The sequence below is a fragment of the Hippoglossus hippoglossus genome, chromosome 22, assembly GCF_009819705.1.
Source record: "Hippoglossus hippoglossus isolate fHipHip1 chromosome 22, fHipHip1.pri, whole genome shotgun sequence".
NCBI classification, from domain to species: domain Eukaryota; kingdom Metazoa; phylum Chordata; class Actinopteri; order Pleuronectiformes; family Pleuronectidae; genus Hippoglossus; species Hippoglossus hippoglossus.
Genome location: NC_047172.1, coordinates 10,703,903 through 10,724,368, shown reverse-complemented (window position 1 = coordinate 10,724,368; position 20,466 = coordinate 10,703,903). Strand labels below are relative to the sequence as shown.

The window sequence follows — 20,466 nt, the reverse complement described above, 5'->3', positions numbered from 1 at the left end:
TGTCGCACCGCCCAGTGTTCAATGAGGGTTGATAAGCATCTGTTTGCTTCATGTAATGTTCTCTTTTGTGGAGGGTAGTGATGTGAAGGAAAAACTTCATCTTACTAATTTATTTTACTTTATTCGAGCAGTTATTAGCACATGCTAAAGAAACAAAGAATAAATCCTGTTTAAGAACAGAGAACATTTTGAATAACGTTTATTTGAACCAGGTCATATACAGAAACATAATGAACCACTTCTCTCAAGCACAACCCACTTCAATTGTCTCGGTGACAAAGGCAGTGATTCAATCGCACCATTGCTTCCTTCGTGGTAATCATGAGTCTGGTAGAGGAAATGAAGGAAAGAATGAGGAATGATTATCTAAATGTTCATAATATGCACCAACCAAAAATTACACACCTGCTACATCTCACACTTGTGGTTGAACAGGTTGAGAATAATAATGCAAAACACATGGAAGATAAATGCGTACTTCATTGTCTGTAGCACTAGCTCCAGTAATAGCACATGTTTAAAGATTTTATTTAAAGAACTGAACCGATTTTACAACATCACGTTTGAAACTCTGTTCATTCAGTCCTGAAACCTTTGGTTCTAAACCACCATCCTCCATGTGTTCTCTGCATCATTCTCATTCCACCAACGTCCTTATAATCTGCACAATTACTACTTATGACCTTCACTTTACATGTATCTGTGTGCGTGCCGAGGAATACGGCATATACCAACTTTCTTCAGAAAGAGCTAATTGGTCCCTGTGTGGCCGCACACCAGTCGTCACACTACATTTGCACAGAGAGGATCGGCTGTAGCCATGGCAACCGGGAGATGCATTGATGCTCCAATTTTATTTGAGCAAACATACATCAATAAGATCATGAAGCTGCTGGATCCATCTGTGTGTGTCTGCGTATCTTTCCTCACAGCTCGCCCACTCCCTGTGTCCGTCCTTCTGATTTTCGTCTCTTGTAGAGACTCCTGCTTATAAAATGTTTGTCCAACAAAAAAACAACAACACACACACTATGGAGATTTGAGGTTAAATCTGGATATTAATGACTTGACGATGCAGGTTGCACCAACTGTGGAGTTAAAGGTCACTACTGAGAAAAATCTCTTAAGCCCTAGTGAGATGAGCAGAGAGAGCGAGAGAGAAAGCGAGAGAGCGAGAGAGCGAGAGAGCGAGAGCCAGAGAACGAGCTCAGTTACAGCCTTGTTCACTCCAGCTGAACCAGGTCATTAAATTGACACACTTATTTTCTTTTACAAAAAAAAAAATGTAAGTAAGAATATCAATGTGCTTTGTTGTGGCAATAAAAACATGCTGTATACTTTTCACTCTAGAAATCTAGAAGTTAGGGAACATTTTGATTCATGTTTCAGTCAGATCCTTCAACATTATCATACACAACCAGTATTTATAACGTCCCTGCACAACAAAACACTGTCAGCTCATCTGTGTATTAATTTGTGGGCGCTCTGAGTAATAACAATACAATAAAAAATCCAGTTACGAGGAATATCAGTGAAAACCTGACCAGACACACGAGGATGTCTTCTGAGCTCAGGTGTTTTATATCTTCAAACCATCATCGTGTTTAATGTGGAACACGTCCAGAATAAATTACTGACTGCTTGTGGAATATACTGCATATCATTCTAAAACAGCAAGTGAAGGAATTGATTTCCCAAACATGTGCAGGCTCATTATTTCAACAGGTGTCAATCTACCTTTGTCATACCCAAGGTCATTGCCCCCCCGCTGAACATGTAAATCTCAACAGGTTGATTGGAGCCTCTAAATTGACTGTAGGTTTTAATGTGAGCATTAATGGTTGTTTGTCTCTGTTTGTCAGGCCTGTGATGGACAGGCCATTTGTCTATAGGGTGAACTCCGCCTCTCACCCAATGTCAGCTGGGATTGGTTCCCTCAAAACCAAACCGCGAAAGGAGAAACGGTATAGATGATGGATGGATGAATGGATGGATATTGACCATAGTTTAAAGTGAATCACAGTTTGTCTTTACATGTCAGCTGGCGACCTTGAAGTAGGCTGGGATTGGTTCCAGTCTCCCCTGCGACCCGTAAAGGATAAAACTGTGTAGATATAGAACGGATAGATGGACTGTTGCTGTCAGAATATCTTTAATTAAACTAAAAAAATGCTTAAATATTCTGTAAAAGTCAGTTATGGTCAAAATGTTTATTAGAATGTAGAAGTAAAAGTTCTTCAATTAAACTGTAAACTTCTAAATACCTCTTGTGAAAAAACTGCAAATCTAAATAACTTATACTCTATAATAATTTAAAGGGGACAGTATTATTTTTATTATCATTATTATTAAGGGGACGTTCCTGCAGCTTTTATAAAACCAATGAATAGTTAATGACTTGAGATCAATACAAATAAGATCAATAACAACCTGTAACAAACTGAATGTGTTGTGTGAGCTCTTCCTCATTTATGGTGGAATTCCATGACAACCACACGCGTGGAGAGTCGTCGCACAGTTTCACATCAGCAGCTGCTTTAATTTCATTCAGTCGTTTTGTCTCTTTAATGCAGATAATGATTATGAAGCTGAGCCCCTCAGAGGAGGTTATTAGTTAATTAGGGATAAACACACTCTCGCATCTCCTGCCCCCAGTGTGCGATTCCCTCTTTGTAGTTGTGCCAGATGATTCCAGATGCCCCCGGGACTCGTTTACAAAATAGAATTTGCCGTAATGTTCGAATCCAATGATCTATCATATCAAACCGTGAAATTAGAGGATAAAATGTCTCGAATCTAATCATGGAGTTTATAATAAGTGAGGTGACCTTGTGGCCTTTAAACATCTTGGAATCTTAGCCGGAAACATGTTTGGAATCTTAACACTGAAATATCTTTATATTCAAATTGCTCAGTGTCACTCTCTCCAAATGAATTTTCTAATTAGTATTGTCTGATTGTCTGAGTCCCTGGAGAAAGCATGAAACACAGTATAAAGTAGGTAACAGAGAAGTAGCAATACCTCCTTTCGTTTCCAGCTCGTTGTTGTGGTGGTGGTTCTATATCACATATATATATTTTCACAAATCAAAACTTGAATTCTTTCTTTATGCACAGAATTAAACAGTGAACCTGATTCTTTTATAAATGAGGCCCCGTTGCACCTGACAGACTAATGAAATCATCCTTAATCTCAGCGCCCCCACGAGCATTCAGGCTCGAGGCTGTTTCCGTGCATAAAGAAACAATCTGTCCTCTTCAGATTGTCGTCCCAGCGTTATCCTTTTCCATCTCTGCAGCTCTGATTTCTCCTGTGTGTTTTGGATGTGCCGCGTGTGGGTCCCTTGTTGATATTCATGAAACCTGCTCAGACATATAAATTGACCATTAACACCTGTGCAAGACTGAACTGAACACTATTACTTTTCAGCATATGTGATTCCATCTTCTGCAGGTTTGGAAGCTTTCTATTTTCCGTTGATAATTATCAGAAAGGTATTTTTTAAATTTCTGAACAGACAAATATGCATGTTCACATAAAATAACAACAGATCTTGTAGATTTAAGCTAAAACATATTGTGTTTTCTAATATGCATCCTGCAAACTACTAATTAAAGCAACATGATGGAGAAGGAGGAGTAAGAAATGGGTGAGAATGCAATGGGTTAGAGCTCCCCATGCTGTTGTGTCCCCCATTTATCCTCCTACAGTAATTTAAACTGTTTAAACATGCACTTATACATTGTCACTATATAAGAATACGTGTTGAATATTGTCATCCTTTTACTATATAACAGCAGAGATAAATCATACTTGTATGCACATACCTGCAGTTAAATGGCTATTCCCCATTTGTTGTTACATTCGACAACACATGAAAGACAATGGTAGTAACAGAAATATGCAAACAAACACATTTTAAGACTATTTTATTGTATTTATCTATTATTATTAGAAATCAGTGGCAAATTCTATAAGGAGGGATACTTACATGAATCAGAGGTGTAAAATGAGTAAACAGAACAATTAAATAAGATTAATATACAACTGTCATTTCAGGAAAACAAGCTAACATAATATAATTTATGCATTTCAAAAGTTTGGCAAATTTAAAATGTAAATTGTTCCGTAGAGCATCTGGGAATCCATAACTTTCACTGGCACACTTTTTTTTCTGCTATCCATCAAAAAGTTGGTTCCCCTCAGACTTAAGTACTTCTTGAACTTCCTATTTCATTCTAACAAAACCTCAGATGCCAAACGAATTAAAAGTCAGCCTATAATGTAAGCACAAGCCTTGTGGCAATATACTATTCATAGACCTTTTAAATATATGTTCAATTTGACAGCATGGAATAGGGCACTGGCCACAAAACTCTAATAGAAAATATTTAAACAAACAAACAAACCATGATTAAATATTTGAATCATTTAAAAACATTTTCTGACCATTTCAAATTTATTTCACTATGACTGACTTTCAAGTTGTGGCATAAGTTATCATGCAGCAGTTTTGCCGCCGTCTGACTGTGTCTCTGTCAATGAGCAGTAGTGCTGTAGTAGTAGTAGTAGTAGTAGTAGTAGTAGTAGTAGTATTAGTAGTAGGTGAATGGGCAGAGAAGCCGATGTACAGAAGCTAAACAAAAATGATTCTGCTTTACCCTCTCTGGTCACTAGAGAGCGCTGTTGCATACATAAACAATGTCCATCTCTAATAGATAAAGGAGGCGCTCTGCAAATGCACACAGAGAATAAGTGTGTTGAGTGAGCATGTGCATACACAAGTATGTGGCATAGTTATTTAAATTAATCTCATATCCAATGCTTTCAGCACAGTGTCATTCATTTCAATTGTCGTGTCTCTCTTAAATGGAAAAGATGCATCACCGCAGGGTTTCGCCTTGACATGGAAATGAAAAATACAGCTCGGCAGGGCTGTCAGGCTCCATATCCTCCGTCAGACAGCCCTGCTGACATTTCCTATAGGTGTCTGTTTTATTGCCTTGGCATTTAAGAGGGAAAGCTGTACAGACCTCTCCGGCTCATAGCGAGACATGGGAAAGATGCATCTGGATCACAATCACTGTTTCCATGACAACATCAATGTTGACACCAGAGGGAAACGAGGGGTCTGCCATTCGTCTGAGTGCTCATTAATAAGAGGAGAACAAAACAACATGTGGGCACCGACTGAAAGTGGCTCAAATGACGTTACATTTGAACGAGTGATTGTCGCCCCGCTCACAATCTGCAGTTTTTTCCTCGGTGAGCGTTTTGGGGAGAATCGTCTCCTGCTGAGTTGAGCAGACGGTCTTGAAAGTATAAATGCACACAGGCCTGAGTGGGTTTGCCAGGAGTGGAATCGCAGTGGGTCCTAATGCAGATTCCTGCAGGCCTCTGTAAAGACGTCATAAACCCAAAGCAAATAGCCACCTCTTGATTTTAGCTGAAAATCAAACTGCCTTGTTTGAGCTATAACAGCCAACAGTTCCAGAGGATTAAATACTCCCTGACACAAAATACAGGGAGATAACACAAAACCGTTTTCATGCTCAGCAACAGAATTAACTATTAATCACCCTAAAGGCAGGTTTGACTTATTGTAATAAACAAATTTCACAGGAAACACCAAATACGTATTCCCAGTGAAGAGGGAATCTAAAGAGTGAGTAAGATGGAGAAGCATATCAGGCAGCCGCTTGAAGGGATGAAATGAAGAATCTTATCTTTTTGTTTCAGTATTAAAGGCTTTGGGGAATCAGAGCGTACTCAGAGGATATGGGAAGTCGGCAGAGATCTTATTAGCAACCAGTGTCTATTATTCAAAGAGCTGGGGGATGCTTGCGTTGCTGCATCTGATTTAAGTATTATCATCCTGGTGAACTTAATTTTAGTTTTGACAGCTTATGGTAGGTGTTAAATGTCAAGACGCAGCGGAGGAACAGAAATACTTCACCTGCGCTCAAAAGTGATGGAGGTGTTTCATTTGGTCATAAGATTCCAAATGGTTGAAAATAATTGCTTCTTTTTAACAATGGTGGAAGAAAAAATGTAGAAAAAAAAAGACACGCTGTGGTCTTTTTATTATTGAGAAGGTTTTTGACTGGGTAAAACGACCCAGTAGTATTCAAGTGTCAGCCATGATAAGAGCTGGTTGATTTCTCTACATGCTAATTGTTCCAATTGTTCCTTTCTTACCTGCTTTATTTTCACCCACAGAACCATCGTTCACAATTCCTTGTGCCAGCAAAAGCAAAGTAATGCTCCTTTGTAGTTTCACAATGGGAAAAACACCTGGAGAAACAACACTGATTTTAAACTTCGGACACAATCAAAAACTTATAAGAATTGATTTCTACTTTTTCAATTCTATCCACTTATTATTCTTGAGGAAAAGGAATATTGCATTTCTAATTATCATCATAACAAACACTATATTCTTAAATCCACCAATTGTGGGATGCACTAAAAATAAAGTAATTCATAGCCATGTTAGCAGATCTGTTAGGAGTTATTCTGTTAAGCTAAAGGCTAATAGCTTACATGCTCACGAGTGACAAAGATAACAAGCGGACGTTTTGCCATTTTTACAATCTTAGCCTGCTAACCTTTAATAACTTGATACAGTAGTAGCCTACAGGTGAGAATGTGAGGCTGCATTTGGTTAATGATCAAATATCCATAAAACTAAAAGCATTGGCCAAAGCAAATTAAGTTTGATTTATCCTCTTAGGAACATGTATTGGATAAGTGATCACCTCTTGGTTTATTAGCAAATTGCGATCAAACGTCAAACCAGAGGGATTTTACATTTGATTACTTAAAGATAAGTAGAACCCTACAGAAGCTTCACTTTATATAATTAATTTGTCCAGGGGAAATAGAGAACACGTTATTCCTACATGTTAACACACACCGAGGTTTAATTAGATCCACCCCAGGCTCTGCCTCTGCATCATCACTCAGCATGTCTCCTCTTTCACTTTTTTTGTACATTTTATTAAATAGGGTATACAGCTGTTGAGAGAGGTGTTTTCTTTAATGGTTCCTCCCTCTGCCATGTTGAGTAGCTTCACACTGTTCACTCACAGCGAGCCAGTGCTCTCCCTGCTTTGGTTGAGTACCCTCCTCTTGTAGTGTAATCAGTCCCACGCAGTTTGTGAGAAATCATACACTTAAAACAATCACATGGAAATCGGGACAAAGACGTTATGTTCTTACTGATGTTTCAAAACTAGACGTACAGCGGAGTCCTTTGTCCTATCCTTTTTTTTTGTATTCTTCTATGTCAATTTATTTATTTATGCTATTTGTGCAAAATTAAATAAGATTTTTGATAATATTTGTTTAGGAATAATTCATCATAAGAGACTTGAGTATTGTTGAACGAGACTTCAGGGCATGATGTGTTCATACTTCAAAGTACAACCAACCTGTGTGACCCTTTCAGCTGGAGAGCTGACACCTTTGATAAGAGCTGTATCTTTACAGGCCAGGTGTCCAGACGAGGAAACATCTGCTTGGGCGGCTCCTTTTCATCCAAATAAGAGGCAACAGATGCTGCTCCTGCACCCCCAACATAGAGATGTTCTATCTTAAGATGAAAGCAAACACAGAAGTGGCAAATTAATAGAATGCCTTTCGGGGACAAGTTAAAAAAATAAAGTTAATGATCATGGTATTTAGTATGCTTATCTATGCACCCCGGCATTACAAATACAAGCTAACTACCGAGAGTACCATGTGTGACCGATCGATATGTAACCACTTTGCTTGCCTGCTACCAACAAAGCAGATTTCACGTGGTAGCTGTGGTCAATATCTCTGACCTGGATGCAGCTGCTTTCCAACACTATTCGTGTCAATACACTAATTCATTACAGATGATGCCCACAGACAAAGCACTGGTGATGCAGCTGTTGATCTATAATGCTATCTTAAAAAAAGAAAAAAAAAATAGAATTGACAGTGTCAGCATATGAATGGTAATGAATGTAGGTTAGTTGACATCCAAATGACTATCAGACCCTAACCCCTTTAGGATCGCATTGTGTGCTTTGCCGGCACAGTGAAAGTATGTCACACTCCGACAGCTAGGGTGCACTGTCAGTGGCCCTGGACAACTAGGGCAGACAATTGAAATTGGGCAAAGCCAGAGGACAAAAAAAAATCTGTTTTCCTGAGCCTGACATGGTCCACTTGTGTGTGTCCATTTCAAACGATGGTCTTAGGCTCGAGTCTGTACAGAGAGGATCACCGAAGACAGAGCGAAGTAGGGGAACGAAGGCAATTGACATGGCAACTCTGCGGCGCCAACCGAGATCTAGAGCGTCCTCAACTCGGCAGGATCGTGGCTCTTGTTCTTCCACTGCGTCGTGCCCTGTTTTCTCTGGACCATACAGTGACCATGAAGAAGAGCCACCACTGCGTCGCCAATCCTCTCCTCTAATTAAGGGTTCTTTTTCCGGTCTCCACAAGTCTGCCAGTCCAAGCTCCATAGGGTCCCTATCAAACTTACAGGATCACCTCCAAGGATCATTATCAAGTCTCCAAGGATCTCTGCCCAGTTTCCAGGGCACACCCAACCTGACGGGATCATTGTCTCGAATGAAGAGGCGATCTCTTGGCAGCCTTGACAACTCAACCCCCAGCCCCACTGAGTGGGGTCCCAGCCCGAGCCTACAGAGCGGCAATGGCAGCTCCAGTGATGATGATGGAAGTTGGGACACAAACAGCTGGAGCTCAGGAGCTACCTGCCTGCTAAGGACTCCTGCTAAGCAAGACAGCACTGAGTCATCAGGGGAATTTGATGTAAAGTCTTGCACCACTAACCAGGAGTCCGATACTGTGATTACTGAGCCTGAAATAATTTACCAAAATCTTATCTTCTCACGTCCGGTTCCTAAAGCTAAAAGCAAAGAAGAAGCTGCTCCAGAGAGGGCTACCACGGTACAATGGAAAGACACGGGAACTCAGAGTCCTTCCTCATCTTGCCTGAGTAAGAATATTGCCACAGTTCATCAGCAAGAAGAGAAGACTGACGACAAACGCAAGTTCTCACAGTTTCTGAATGAGGTTACCTACAGGGTGCTAAAATCTAACGGTGTTCCGCAGCAACAGAAATCTACCCTCCGGCATCGCTACCCATCTCCTCCACCACCACCACCACCATCAACCCCAATAAACCCACAACTACCACCATCTGCATCACTAACAAACCTGTGGTACAGCCCGACAAGCTCAAACCTCCACACCATCAAGGAGTATGATTCAAAGGACGTTACAACTTCCATCCACCAGTGGAGCAAGACATTACCGAGCTGTAAAATCTTGGAACCTGGGGATGCATTGAGGAAAGGGAAAGGGGACAGTCACTCATACCAAGAGCACGACCTGGAGCTATGTACAAAGGTCCAGGCACAGCCCTCCACTGGGAGACTTTATTTAGAGACAGACATTGACAGAGTGAGGCAGCTTGATGAAATGGTAGCTAATGGCACTCTGGGGAAAGAAAGGAATGAGAAAGGACTAGAGAAGGGTATGGAGAGGGAAAACAGGAATGCATGGGAGAGAAATGGAGGCTTGGGTATGGAGATAGGGAAGGAGAGGGAGAAGAGAAAAGAGAGCCACTGGGAGAGAGACAGAGGAGGTGAGAAACCAAAAGAAAAGGATAAAGTGAGAGAAAAGCCTTGGTGGGAGGATAACAGAAGAGCTGAAAGAGGGAGGGAGAGGGAGAAGGAGAAGAAAGCGGTACCTACGAGTTATGACCAGACTGTTCCTCAATCACCTTCCAGTCGATGGAGTGACCCCTGCCCTGTCTTCAGCTGGCCAGAAGGATTTCCCAGAATGTCGTACAGGTCTACCTCACTGCCCAGGCCCGTCAATATCCCTGTGAGTACCCTAAAGTGGTGGTTAACCTAAATGTATAAAATTCATATTTTCTCCATAACTTAGAGTGGTGAGTGGTTGTATTTTGGTGACTACCCAGTACAATTTTAATTTAATTTAATTTTCTCAGAGCAATAAAAAAGTTAATGTAAACGTTTAACAGCAACATTTCTTTTCCCATTGATAGACTGTGAACAATTGGTCAGATTTTTTTAGTGGTAGCAAAAATCATAAACTGCAACATCACATAGGTGGAATCTCTTACACAAATTCATGAATGACACAAAACAAAAAGATAGTTTGTTAAAATGGGAATTTGTCACATAAATATTAAAAACCCTTTCAGAGTGCACTTTGCTGTTAATAGTTCATTCAAGGAATGCTGCTTTTTAAGGGATTTAAAATGTTATTTCAATAACTCATTATTGTCCCTCATTTATTTATATGGCTTGTCTCCAGAAGAGAGCTTCACCAGTTACGCACAACGTTGCACAGTTTGATTACGTATTTAATTAACATAGTGGAAATATTGAGGGCAAATAACACCAGTAACAATGCAGGTCAACAAAAAAGAGGAGAGACATATTTGAGACCTAATTACATTCTTATTGCAATGACATGATCAGCACTCCTCTCATGTTGCCTTTATTAACATTCACAAAGACACATTTCATTTCCAGACGTGTATCTGTGTGGGACGTATGCTACAGTTAAATTGCTGTGCTGTAAACTGGGATGCATGTACACAAAAGTGTAAACTCTTTTCTCGAAGCCAGATACTGTGATATTTACAGACTTAGTTTAGTTTCTTGATCAAGGGTACAAGTTGTTCAAAAAAATCTACATTTGCATTTTTAACCACATTTTAAAAAGCTGCAGGCGGAAACTGCAGTTTGACTTTAAATCTTGCCCATCCATATTCAAGCTTACGACAGCACGTATGCACGACACGTAGCTGAGATTTTACTAGATCATATGCAGTTATTACATCATGCACGGTTGCCTCATTATGTCTGATTGCGAGTGTAATTCTAAGAAATGATTTCCGCGAGAAACATACACTGTGCAGCTGTTTGTCATGTTTCCTGCTAATTCAGGAAGTGCTGATGTAAATTGCTGGAAATTAGGATCTAAATGAATAAGATTACACAAGCCTCTGATGATTTCACTCAATCTTTATTCAAGGCTTTGAGATCGTCTATTGCCACACATTTCTCCTTGTTAGCTGAATATTGCTCTTCTCAGATTTATTAGACGTGAATCATTTATGTTTGGTGTTTTGCTTAATTGCATCTGTCACATCACCCACTTGCCATACAAAATCAAATCTGCCAACATGATTATTCATTAACGTGCTGTGAATGGAGAATGATCGTTTATTGTGTGCTTTACATGCACAGAAATGGAAGGAAAAGTACTTTATTTACATAGCACCTTTCTGAAGCAGAGATGTAACAAAAGAGATAAAGGAGAAAATAAATACATACAGATATAGAGCGTAATCACAAAATAAATTTTTAATAAAAATGCAAATGAAAGCCTCAACGGGTAGCTCTGTTTATGAGGGTGTCCTCTGTGTCTACTGCAGCATTTACAGCCAATTGCATTAAAACAGAGTCCCAAAGTTTGTGCGCAAGTTTGGCAGGACCTTGACCGTATAGAGATCTAAAGGTGACCACAAGGACTTTACATTTAATTCAGAATTTTATTTGGAGCCAGTGAAAAGCAAGATGGCAGATAGAATCAGGGTCACAGAACCTATAGAACCTGGTCTAGATTATATCAGTAGCATTTTGGACAACTTGTGTTGCCCAGGTGGATAACAGGGAGCTGCTACTCAAGACTGGATGATATAAAAGCATGGATTCACATGTCCATCTCTGCTGGAGACACAATGGACCTGAGCCCCCCCATGCTCAGCTGGGAAAAGAGCAAATAAATCACTTGAGATGAAAGTGCAGATTCAAAGCCTGGTTCATAGAAACAGACCAGATTTCTTATGGATGATTTACCCATCAAGCTGAGAGAAAAAAGACTATTCATCACTAAGAGGTGCAGAAGTTAAGCTTTCTGTATTTAAAGCATTTAGCTGTGCTGTAAGTGGCCATCCAGCCTTAAAGGTTTTAGGCAGTAATTTGAAACATGTCTGACTGAGATATATAATTGGATATCATCTATGCAACAGTGAAAATAGATAATTGTCCTATTAACTGTTCAAGGGGAAGCACATACAAACCAAACAGAATAGGACCAAGGATACTACAATACAGAGTTTCAGATGAGGTCGCGAAACTGCAAAAACATCTATCAGAGAGGACGGAGGTGATACCCACACAATACTGAGGCCTATCAACCCTGATGCTCCACAGAATCAACAACAGCACCGAAAACAATCTTCCTCCTGCGTCACTAGCATAAAAATATCATTCGAGAACTGCTGTTTCTGATGAGTGCAAACTGCAAGAGCGAGGGTGAAACTTGTCAGCAACGATTCATAAAAACATTTATAGCAGCTCTGCGCTGCACCTTTTCCACAATTTTGGGGACAAAGTGTAGTTTGGAGGTGAGGCTGTAATTTTGAGGGTAAAGATGGATCCACGTTCTCTCTGTTTGAAATGAGCAGTGACACAAACATCTAAATTAACAGCTGATTGTGGAGTTTCAGGGCAGAACATATCCTCACTCTAACCTGATGTGCCCCTGTTAAGGTCTATTTACCTCTCATTTAAATGCATTAGCATCTTTCTGCCCTCCAGCCAGCCAAGATCGAGATACCAAAGAGAAAGTATTCAAGTAAACATCAGCCCTTATTTACTTTTAATTTACTCAGAGCTGAGAGGAAAAGCAGAAGATGGCTTGGGTTTCAAACAAATCTCATATGCTGCTTGGCTGCCTGTGTAAAGGTGGCTAATATATTAATAATTTAAACACTGTTCTCCACCTTTTTTTATATTTCTACTGTATTTAAGAGCTCCAGGCTCCATCGTAATCTACCCTCTCACACCATGCTGCACTGTTTTACTAATGCTGTGATAAATGGAGGGACCTTGACCAGTGTCCAACAGTAAGGAAACAGAGAGGTGTTTGGGAGGAAGCTTCCTGATCAGAATATATTCCCCAGCTGTCAGCTCCCTAGCAACTGTTCAGCTGAGTGTGTGCAGTGAGAGGAATATATTTGATATCGAGAGAGAAAATTGCATATGGCAGCTATTCACACATTTAGTACCTTGAGAGCGGGTCATTCAAAAGACAAGGAGTGTGATTCTTTCAGGGAAGGAAGGAGGGAAAGAAAGCACATGGTCCTTTGTAGTAAGGGTGTGTGCAGGCAAAGTAGAAGACAAGAATGAAACACGTGTTTATTCTCTGTCCATAAATCATATTCATTCAATTTCATTCAACATTTTTCACCATGTATCCATGCCCCTGCAGCATCTAAATTTTCACTTCAATTTTACTTGTATAGCGCCAATAATATATATATTATATATATATATACATTATCTAAAGGCACTTTACATAGAAGGTCAAGAACTTAAAAGTTATAGAGAAACCCAACAGTTCCCACAATGAGCAGCACTTTGGCGACTGTGGAGAGAAAAAAACTCCCTCATTAACTGGAAGAAACCTCGAGCAGATCCAGACTCAGTGTTGGCGGCCATCTGCCTCGACCGGTTGGGGTGAGCGGAGGAAAATTGGGACGAGAGGAGAGGTGGATGGAGAAGAGACAGAGTTAGGGGGGAGGAGGGGAGAGGGGAGAGTTCTGTGTCTAATCCTAACCTGCCCCCCAGGTTGAGAACCACTGTCAAGGTTTCACAACCTTGCAGCTCAGAACATGTCCAACGTCACCGATGGGTGTGGTGAGATGAGCAGTTCAAACACTGGAGGTCAGCAAAAACAAGACTTTTAGCTGCTGCTGAGTTTCCTAGTCAATCATTAAACATCTCCTTTTTTTCACGTTTCTCAGCTCATTTTGAACATGTTTTATTGTACTGAGATAAACCATCAGGGACCGGCAGTTGTTTGATGGTGGTGCGTTACCTTTCTGTTTAATTCAGCAATATAAAGGCCAACACCTCTCAGTGAATGAATGTACATGTGTAGTAGCTGCGGCTGCAGATTGTCATTCAGTGATGCCTTCCAGGAATGCCAATTCGCCTCCTCCCTCTCTCTAGGCTTGCCCTCCACACACAGAGGGATGCTGGGATGGAGGGATGGACAGAGGGGATTACTGAGCGTTGTCTCATTCAGTAGCTGTATGAGTCATCCTGCTGTATCACTTGCACTTTTGTTTGTAACACCCACACATCAACACAACAGCACAAAGCGCAGCACACACGTGCCCACAACAAACACAAAATGCTCTCTCACAAACAGCATGTTGAAATCGAACCCCCAACTATAAATCCTGAGGCTAGATAGAAACTAGACACCGAAACAACATCTGACCGTCTGACATCTCTGTAGTTCATGTTCAGATTTGACCACTGCAGTGTCAGTGAACTCAAACTTATTTACATTTTTTGTTTGTTAGTTTGTGTGGCGGACTTTGACCGCACATATTCGCTCGCTCTTCCACGTAGTCTAAACTCCAGAGACTGCACTGAGCGATTGGTTCTGCACCAAAGAATTAAGCTTAAGTGAAAATGTAAATGTAAATGGTAAACTCTCCTGAGAAATCGGAGTCATGCATAATGCATATGTAGCCAACAAATGCAACAGGGACCCGTTCTCGCATTCATCTTTGTTTGAGTTTGCACATGAGAAAGATGTGATGTGTGTGTGTGGGCCACCTCCATTTTAATTAGTTTAGTTTAAAGACTGGACACAGATAGCTGCTACTCAGATTCCCCATTCAACTCGGATTGTAATTTTTACACTTCACTCTTTGCGAGGATTAAAGGGAAGATGCGATGAAGACATGATGAAGTGGGAGGTCGCCTCCATTTACCTGATGTTTTTTAAATCATGTTGTATGTCGACATTGTGGGAAACATGTTTCTGGCACAACTTAGAAGAGAGGTTTGACACCGCTCTGGTGTCTGTACGATAAATATGAATCTAACACCTGAAGCTACATATCTTAGATTAGCATAAAGAGTGGGAAACATGGGGATACGATTAGCTGCGACACAGGAACCCCCTGTAACACTCAGCTTGTAATTTTCACACTTCAATCTTTGCAAGGATTAAATGGAGGAGATGAAACATGATCATTTGTGAGCTCTTGCGGACGCTGCTAGGCAGATGTACGTTATCTTAGGACAGGGCCGAGCTAGCTGTTTTCCCTTGTTTCCACTCTTCATGCTACACCTAGACTACATCTGCTACGTTTTTGTTTGACAAAATGCCTCATGTGACCAAAACACCCAATCAGCAAGCAGCTGTGAGTGCGTACGTAATTGTTTCCAAACATCTCAGTTTCTGCTCGTCCAGACTAAAACGCTGCCCCAGAGTTTTCAAACTAAAACGGAGCTAGCAGCGTTTCCAAACTTCTCCTTTTCAGCGGCTCTAAATTCTGCAGTAATGTGGACGCCAGGCGTATCCATCGAAGGGTTGATGCGTTTTCAAACAAAAACGTAGTCCCTATCCCCCTTTGCTAGCTTCATATTTACCATTAAGTGAAACAATTCTTTCAAATTGACTGTCCCACATTTGACTTTGTGTACTTTCTTACATTGTTCAAGTTCTATCATTTAACTTTTTCTGTTTCTCTCCCAAACATTTGAACAACGACGCTATGCAAGTGTGCCTCTATCGCCCTCGGGCAGTTTCTCTCCATTTCTGCAGTACGCAGCATTTTTCTTTACCGCCGCTAATCTGTCATTTCTTCCTCTGTCTCCCTCCTCCCTCTTTCCCTTAATGCTCTCAATACTGATATAGTATGTGTGCCGAGAGTGAGAAATAATGGATATATTTGTTTGCCGAGACATAGTCGCTCTGAGAGCTCGTTAAACACCAGATAAGAGGCACTCCGCAGCGTGCAGTGGCAGCGGCGGCGCCAGATAAATCTGCTTGATGAATAAATCTAATCATTTCGCCCTCTCTTCTTCTCCTTCTTCTCTTCCCACCAGGACTCTGATGGAGAGATGCAGCATGACACAAGGTTTGCCACTTTCACTTTTACCTCATCTTCTTCCTCTTCTTCACTCCATCACTCCCATAACCCCTCCTCTTCCCATACACCTCCTCCTGCTTCATTCAGTCCTCAGCTCGCTCTCTCACTTGCTCTCTCTCTCTCTCTCTCTCTCTCACTCTCTCTCTCCCCTTCGCTCTTTCTCTCTCTCTCTCTCTGCCTACCAGCTTGTCTCCAGTCAGAATTAGAGGAGGCTTTTTCTAAAGGCATGCCGCTCTGAGGGGATGCACAGGCACATGAATATTGTGATCTTATCTGCTGAAAATGAGGCGAAAAGCATATAAACGGTAAGGCGAGAGAGAGGGGAAGTGCATGCCTGGTCCTATTAGCGGCTCTGTGATAAGTGTGTGTAGTGGCTTTGCCGCACTGGTGACAATAATGACTGTTGTGAGTTCTCTCTTTTGTGGCTGTTGTGCCGTTGTGTCCATATGTTGCGTAGTCTGAGAGGCTTGACACAAAGGGGTGGGCAGACAGTTGTGCATTCAACAGTACAGTATGTCAAGAAAAGATGAATGCATGTTGTGCTGCGTGCGCGAGTAAACTGAAGCTTTTTGTCAGTGTTATCTCTGCAGCAAGGATGTGCTCAGGACTATCGGATTGAGTTTAAGTAAATCTGTGGTTTTCTTTTTACTCAGTTGATCCAACTGTCGTTTGGATGTTCGTGGCGTAGGAATAATGGGTAACCAAATGTTCAATGTGTTGTCTATTACTTGATGAGTTGAGAAAAGTGATTGCTTAATAATTCAGCGGGTAAATCATGAAGTATTCTTGCATGTGATGCCTTTAGGTGGCTTTTTAATCTGCACGTCAGCTTAACATGATCAGAACATCTGAAGTTAATTGCTCTCACCTCCAGTCTTAACCCCCAGCAAGTGAGGAAACATTGATTTTTGGAGATGATCCCAGTGTCTTGTTACATAATTAAAGCAAGCAGCACTTGGGATAAGGTGCTGTCCAGAGGGAAACTTTGAGTTTCAAACTTACTGCAGGGCTGAAAGAGCTTTGGATAATATGGTTGGATAAAAACAAAAGAAAAGTGAACAATGGCTGCTAACCCTTTCAGCACTTTGAGTTATGTTGGCTTGTAATTTTATATCCTGTCGTGGTGAATGTAGAGGGTTTGGTATTTTAAGCTTTGGCTTCCACCTACGCCGTTTCCTTATGATTTAAGAGACGTGTTGAGTGTTAATCTTCGGAAGATGAACTAATAAATGTAAGATGATCTCCTATTCAGATCTAAGTATTTGACGTAAAGATGACTTCAGGTATTTTGAGTTGAAAATGGCACAAACATCTCCATTGTGTTACGCTGTGCTTCAAATAACAAGCTATGATAATTTACTGTTTTTTAAATATCAGGTGTCAATCAAACCCACCATAAAAGTAGTTATATGAATAATTCATTATGGGGTTTATTTAAGTGATTCAAGCGAATGCTCCACAGACATATGTGACGACTTCAATGGCTAAATACTTAAAATGGATCCAAAGATGTGATATAATAAGTGCTGAAGGCTGTCCAAACAAATCATTAGCTCCATCAAGCCCCAGCAGCACAGCACTGCTCCGCCTCACTTCTCTGAAATGCTTCTTGTCATAAACAATAAGCCAGAGCTCATCACTGAGGGCTGTTTAGTTGATCGATGCAACAAAATTGAAATTATCGCACGCTGACAAAACATTTCACATGCACTGTCTTCACATGCAGTACCATACGTGAGCGAGTTAGGTAATATCGGCCAAATAAAAGTCAGATTTATGAGTTTTTGAGAAAGGTAGATAATTGAAACTTCATACTAAGTCTCATATTTTCTACCTCGTGCTAATTTTCTGCTCCAAGGTTCCATGTACGGCAGATTTCTGTAATTGCTATTCTTCATTTATTTCTTAATGATTAATATCCTCATTATTAGGTGATTTGCTGGGAGTGTTCACCGATGCCAGTCAGACAAAAGAAATGATAAACTTTCCAAAGACTGCAATGCAACCATCACTGTCAAACTAATATTTAAATCAGTGACACACCCAGTGAAGCACATTATGTACAGGGACATTGTGCCCTCCAAGGAAAAAACTAAGCAAATAATAGCAATAACAACTCTGTACTGACAGATGAAGAAGTTACATCTCTAAAATGTCATCAGTTTCTGTAAACACGAACCCTGTCTTAAAAAGAAATCTGGACTTTTTTGTGGGTCTGTCATTGACAGATATTAAAGACGGACAACTTTACCGCTCATTACTTACCCCTGGCTGCAGTATAGGCCATAAAACATGCCTTCTCCATGTTAGCAGATGGGACATGGACCAAAACAAAAGAATTCAAAAAAAAATTAAAGGAGAAGATAATTAAATTTTTCTCAAAGATGATTCCTGTCATTTTAGGTAGTTCTTATCACACTGATGTGTGTTCAAGTGCAATTTTTCTGTTAAGTTTGAGTTTAATTAGTAATTTATTGGTTAAAAAATTTGGTGAAAAGTCTGAGACTGACTCGAGATTGGTTGAGCCCATGCTATTGTGGCTTTATCCCCTGATTGCTACTGCACAGACTCTGGCTTCCTATGTGCAAGATTCCAGGATTCTTATCCACAATGTTTTGGTTTCATTTCTGGATAAACGGAGGAAGTGGAGACAAGTAGTCCATCCATATACAGTCATATGGTCCAAGTCTAGTGAACGTGTGTGTGGGTACATCTGAGCGAACAAAGGTACAGTCGTAGCTGCTGAGATGAGTTGTGGAAAAACCAAGGACAGGAAAGTGATTAAAACAGTACAAACAGTGAATATTTTTTTTTTAAACATGGAAAAAGAAAGTTGCTCAGGCTTTACTTGACTTCCTGTGACTTTTAATTAGGTCTCTACAAACGTTTCATCCCACCTTCATCAGCTGCATCTTCCAATGATCCCCTTTGCCTCAGGCACCAGCCGCTGGGAGACATCAGTAGCCCACTCTGCTTCAATCAGACTTTGAGGAATGTGCCTAAAGAGGCTTTGTTTGTTCATCTCTCGTCTTTCCCTAAGCTAGGCATGTAGCATACAAAAGCAGATGCTATACGAAGGCTCCCTTCAGGTTAGCCCGGAGCACTTTACCACCTCCCCGCTCGTCTAATTATTTCCAAGACAGTGAAATCAGAGATTTATGCAGGAGCCATTTGTGAGGGTGGACTACTGTAGCATCTGGATGTTGCTGTTGAGGGATCTGCCTCGGAGCTTACTCAAGGGGTTGGCTTTGTCTTTGAGTGTGTACATGTGTCTTTACGCTCTAATTTAGACCCCTGTGATTCACGTGTCTAAGTCCTAAGACTCTGTGTCTCCTTGACTTCCCACCTCACCACCCTCACGGCTTCCCGGACCGTTGGAGATACACCACTCTGCCACAGAGCATTTCTACGGCTCTGTCAAAGCCAACAGGACAGGGTCAGCTGAGCAGCTTAAGCCCCTGGAGCCCACATACTGTAGACCTCAAGAGTCATAGAAACACAAAGTCCATGTGCTGTATGTCAGAAGAGATGAATGTGTGTGGCATTCTAATGTCACATATAAAATAGAGAAAGTAAAGGTATTCAAAATAAGAGCTTTAATATGATCTCGTTGTATCCACGAAGAGCATTTTAGCTCTGAATTGTTTTTTTTTGTTTTGTTAATGCAGCTCATTAGCTTCAGTCCTGATCTCTGTTGTTCAGTGTCATGGTTCAGAGACTGTTCCTATTATAGCGAAAATAATTTGTTGATACAGCCTCCGTTGTGTTGGGCAGAAGAAAACATGCTGTTTCAACAGACAACAGCCTTTTCGTGAAACACATACAAACAAGCAAACAGCGCTGTTACGAGCTACATGTTGTACAAACTGTTCAGCTATTGCACCCATTACACCTCAATAAATACTTTATTGCACCCTGGAGGGCCGTGCATGCCGCCGTATGTTCAGCCTACATGCACAGTCTCACTAACCCCTGGTCCCCTACCGCAGAGCAATGCATGGTGGATTTCCGGTTGTCCAATCTGGGCCGTGATGATAAAGAGAAAAAAGTAGAGGATTCTTTATTCTGAATTTGGTCTTCATGTCCTTTTGTACCTCTTTTGCTCGGCACTGCTGCCCAACATGTACTGTGCTCTACAGGAGGGAAGGTATCATATAAACTGTAATTTCAGATTCAGGGGTTGATTAATTTTGATCTATACAAAAAAGCAATCAGTGATTTCTTTATATATATATATATAATGTTATGCATAGATATATAGATAGATTATTTTCTTATAGGTTTCATTTGCAGATGAAGATGTGGGTTGAGTTGCTGTTTGGGAATTTCGCATTTTTGTGGACATTAGCAATGTCAGCAAAGACTGCTGTGTGTCTGAAAACAATCACGGACTGAATCCTCCTGGAACAGCAGTCTGGAACTTCACTGTTTTTTTTGGTTGAGCCTCATATTTGCCTGCAGC

At 40.8% G+C, this 20,466-nt stretch overlaps 1 protein-coding gene across 6 annotated transcripts in view; it reads left to right on the top strand.

Moving 5' to 3' along the window:
• LOC117756053 (brain-enriched guanylate kinase-associated protein) overlaps positions 1-20,466 on the top strand; it is an 83,165-nt gene that overhangs the window by 31,554 nt on the left and 31,145 nt on the right. The window contains exons 1-2 of one of the 6 annotated variants that reach the window (XM_034576351.1): positions 9,683-9,892; positions 15,961-15,992. In XM_034576351.1, coding sequence (XP_034432242.1) covers positions 9,848-9,892; positions 15,961-15,992 — 77 coding nt within the window. In that variant the 5' untranslated portion in view covers positions 9,683-9,847. Of the gene's footprint in view, positions 1-9,682; positions 9,893-15,876; positions 15,993-16,189; positions 16,310-20,466 lie in introns of those variants that run through there. The other 5 variants (XM_034576344.1, XM_034576348.1, XM_034576350.1 and 2 more) reach the window with 5 other exon arrangements.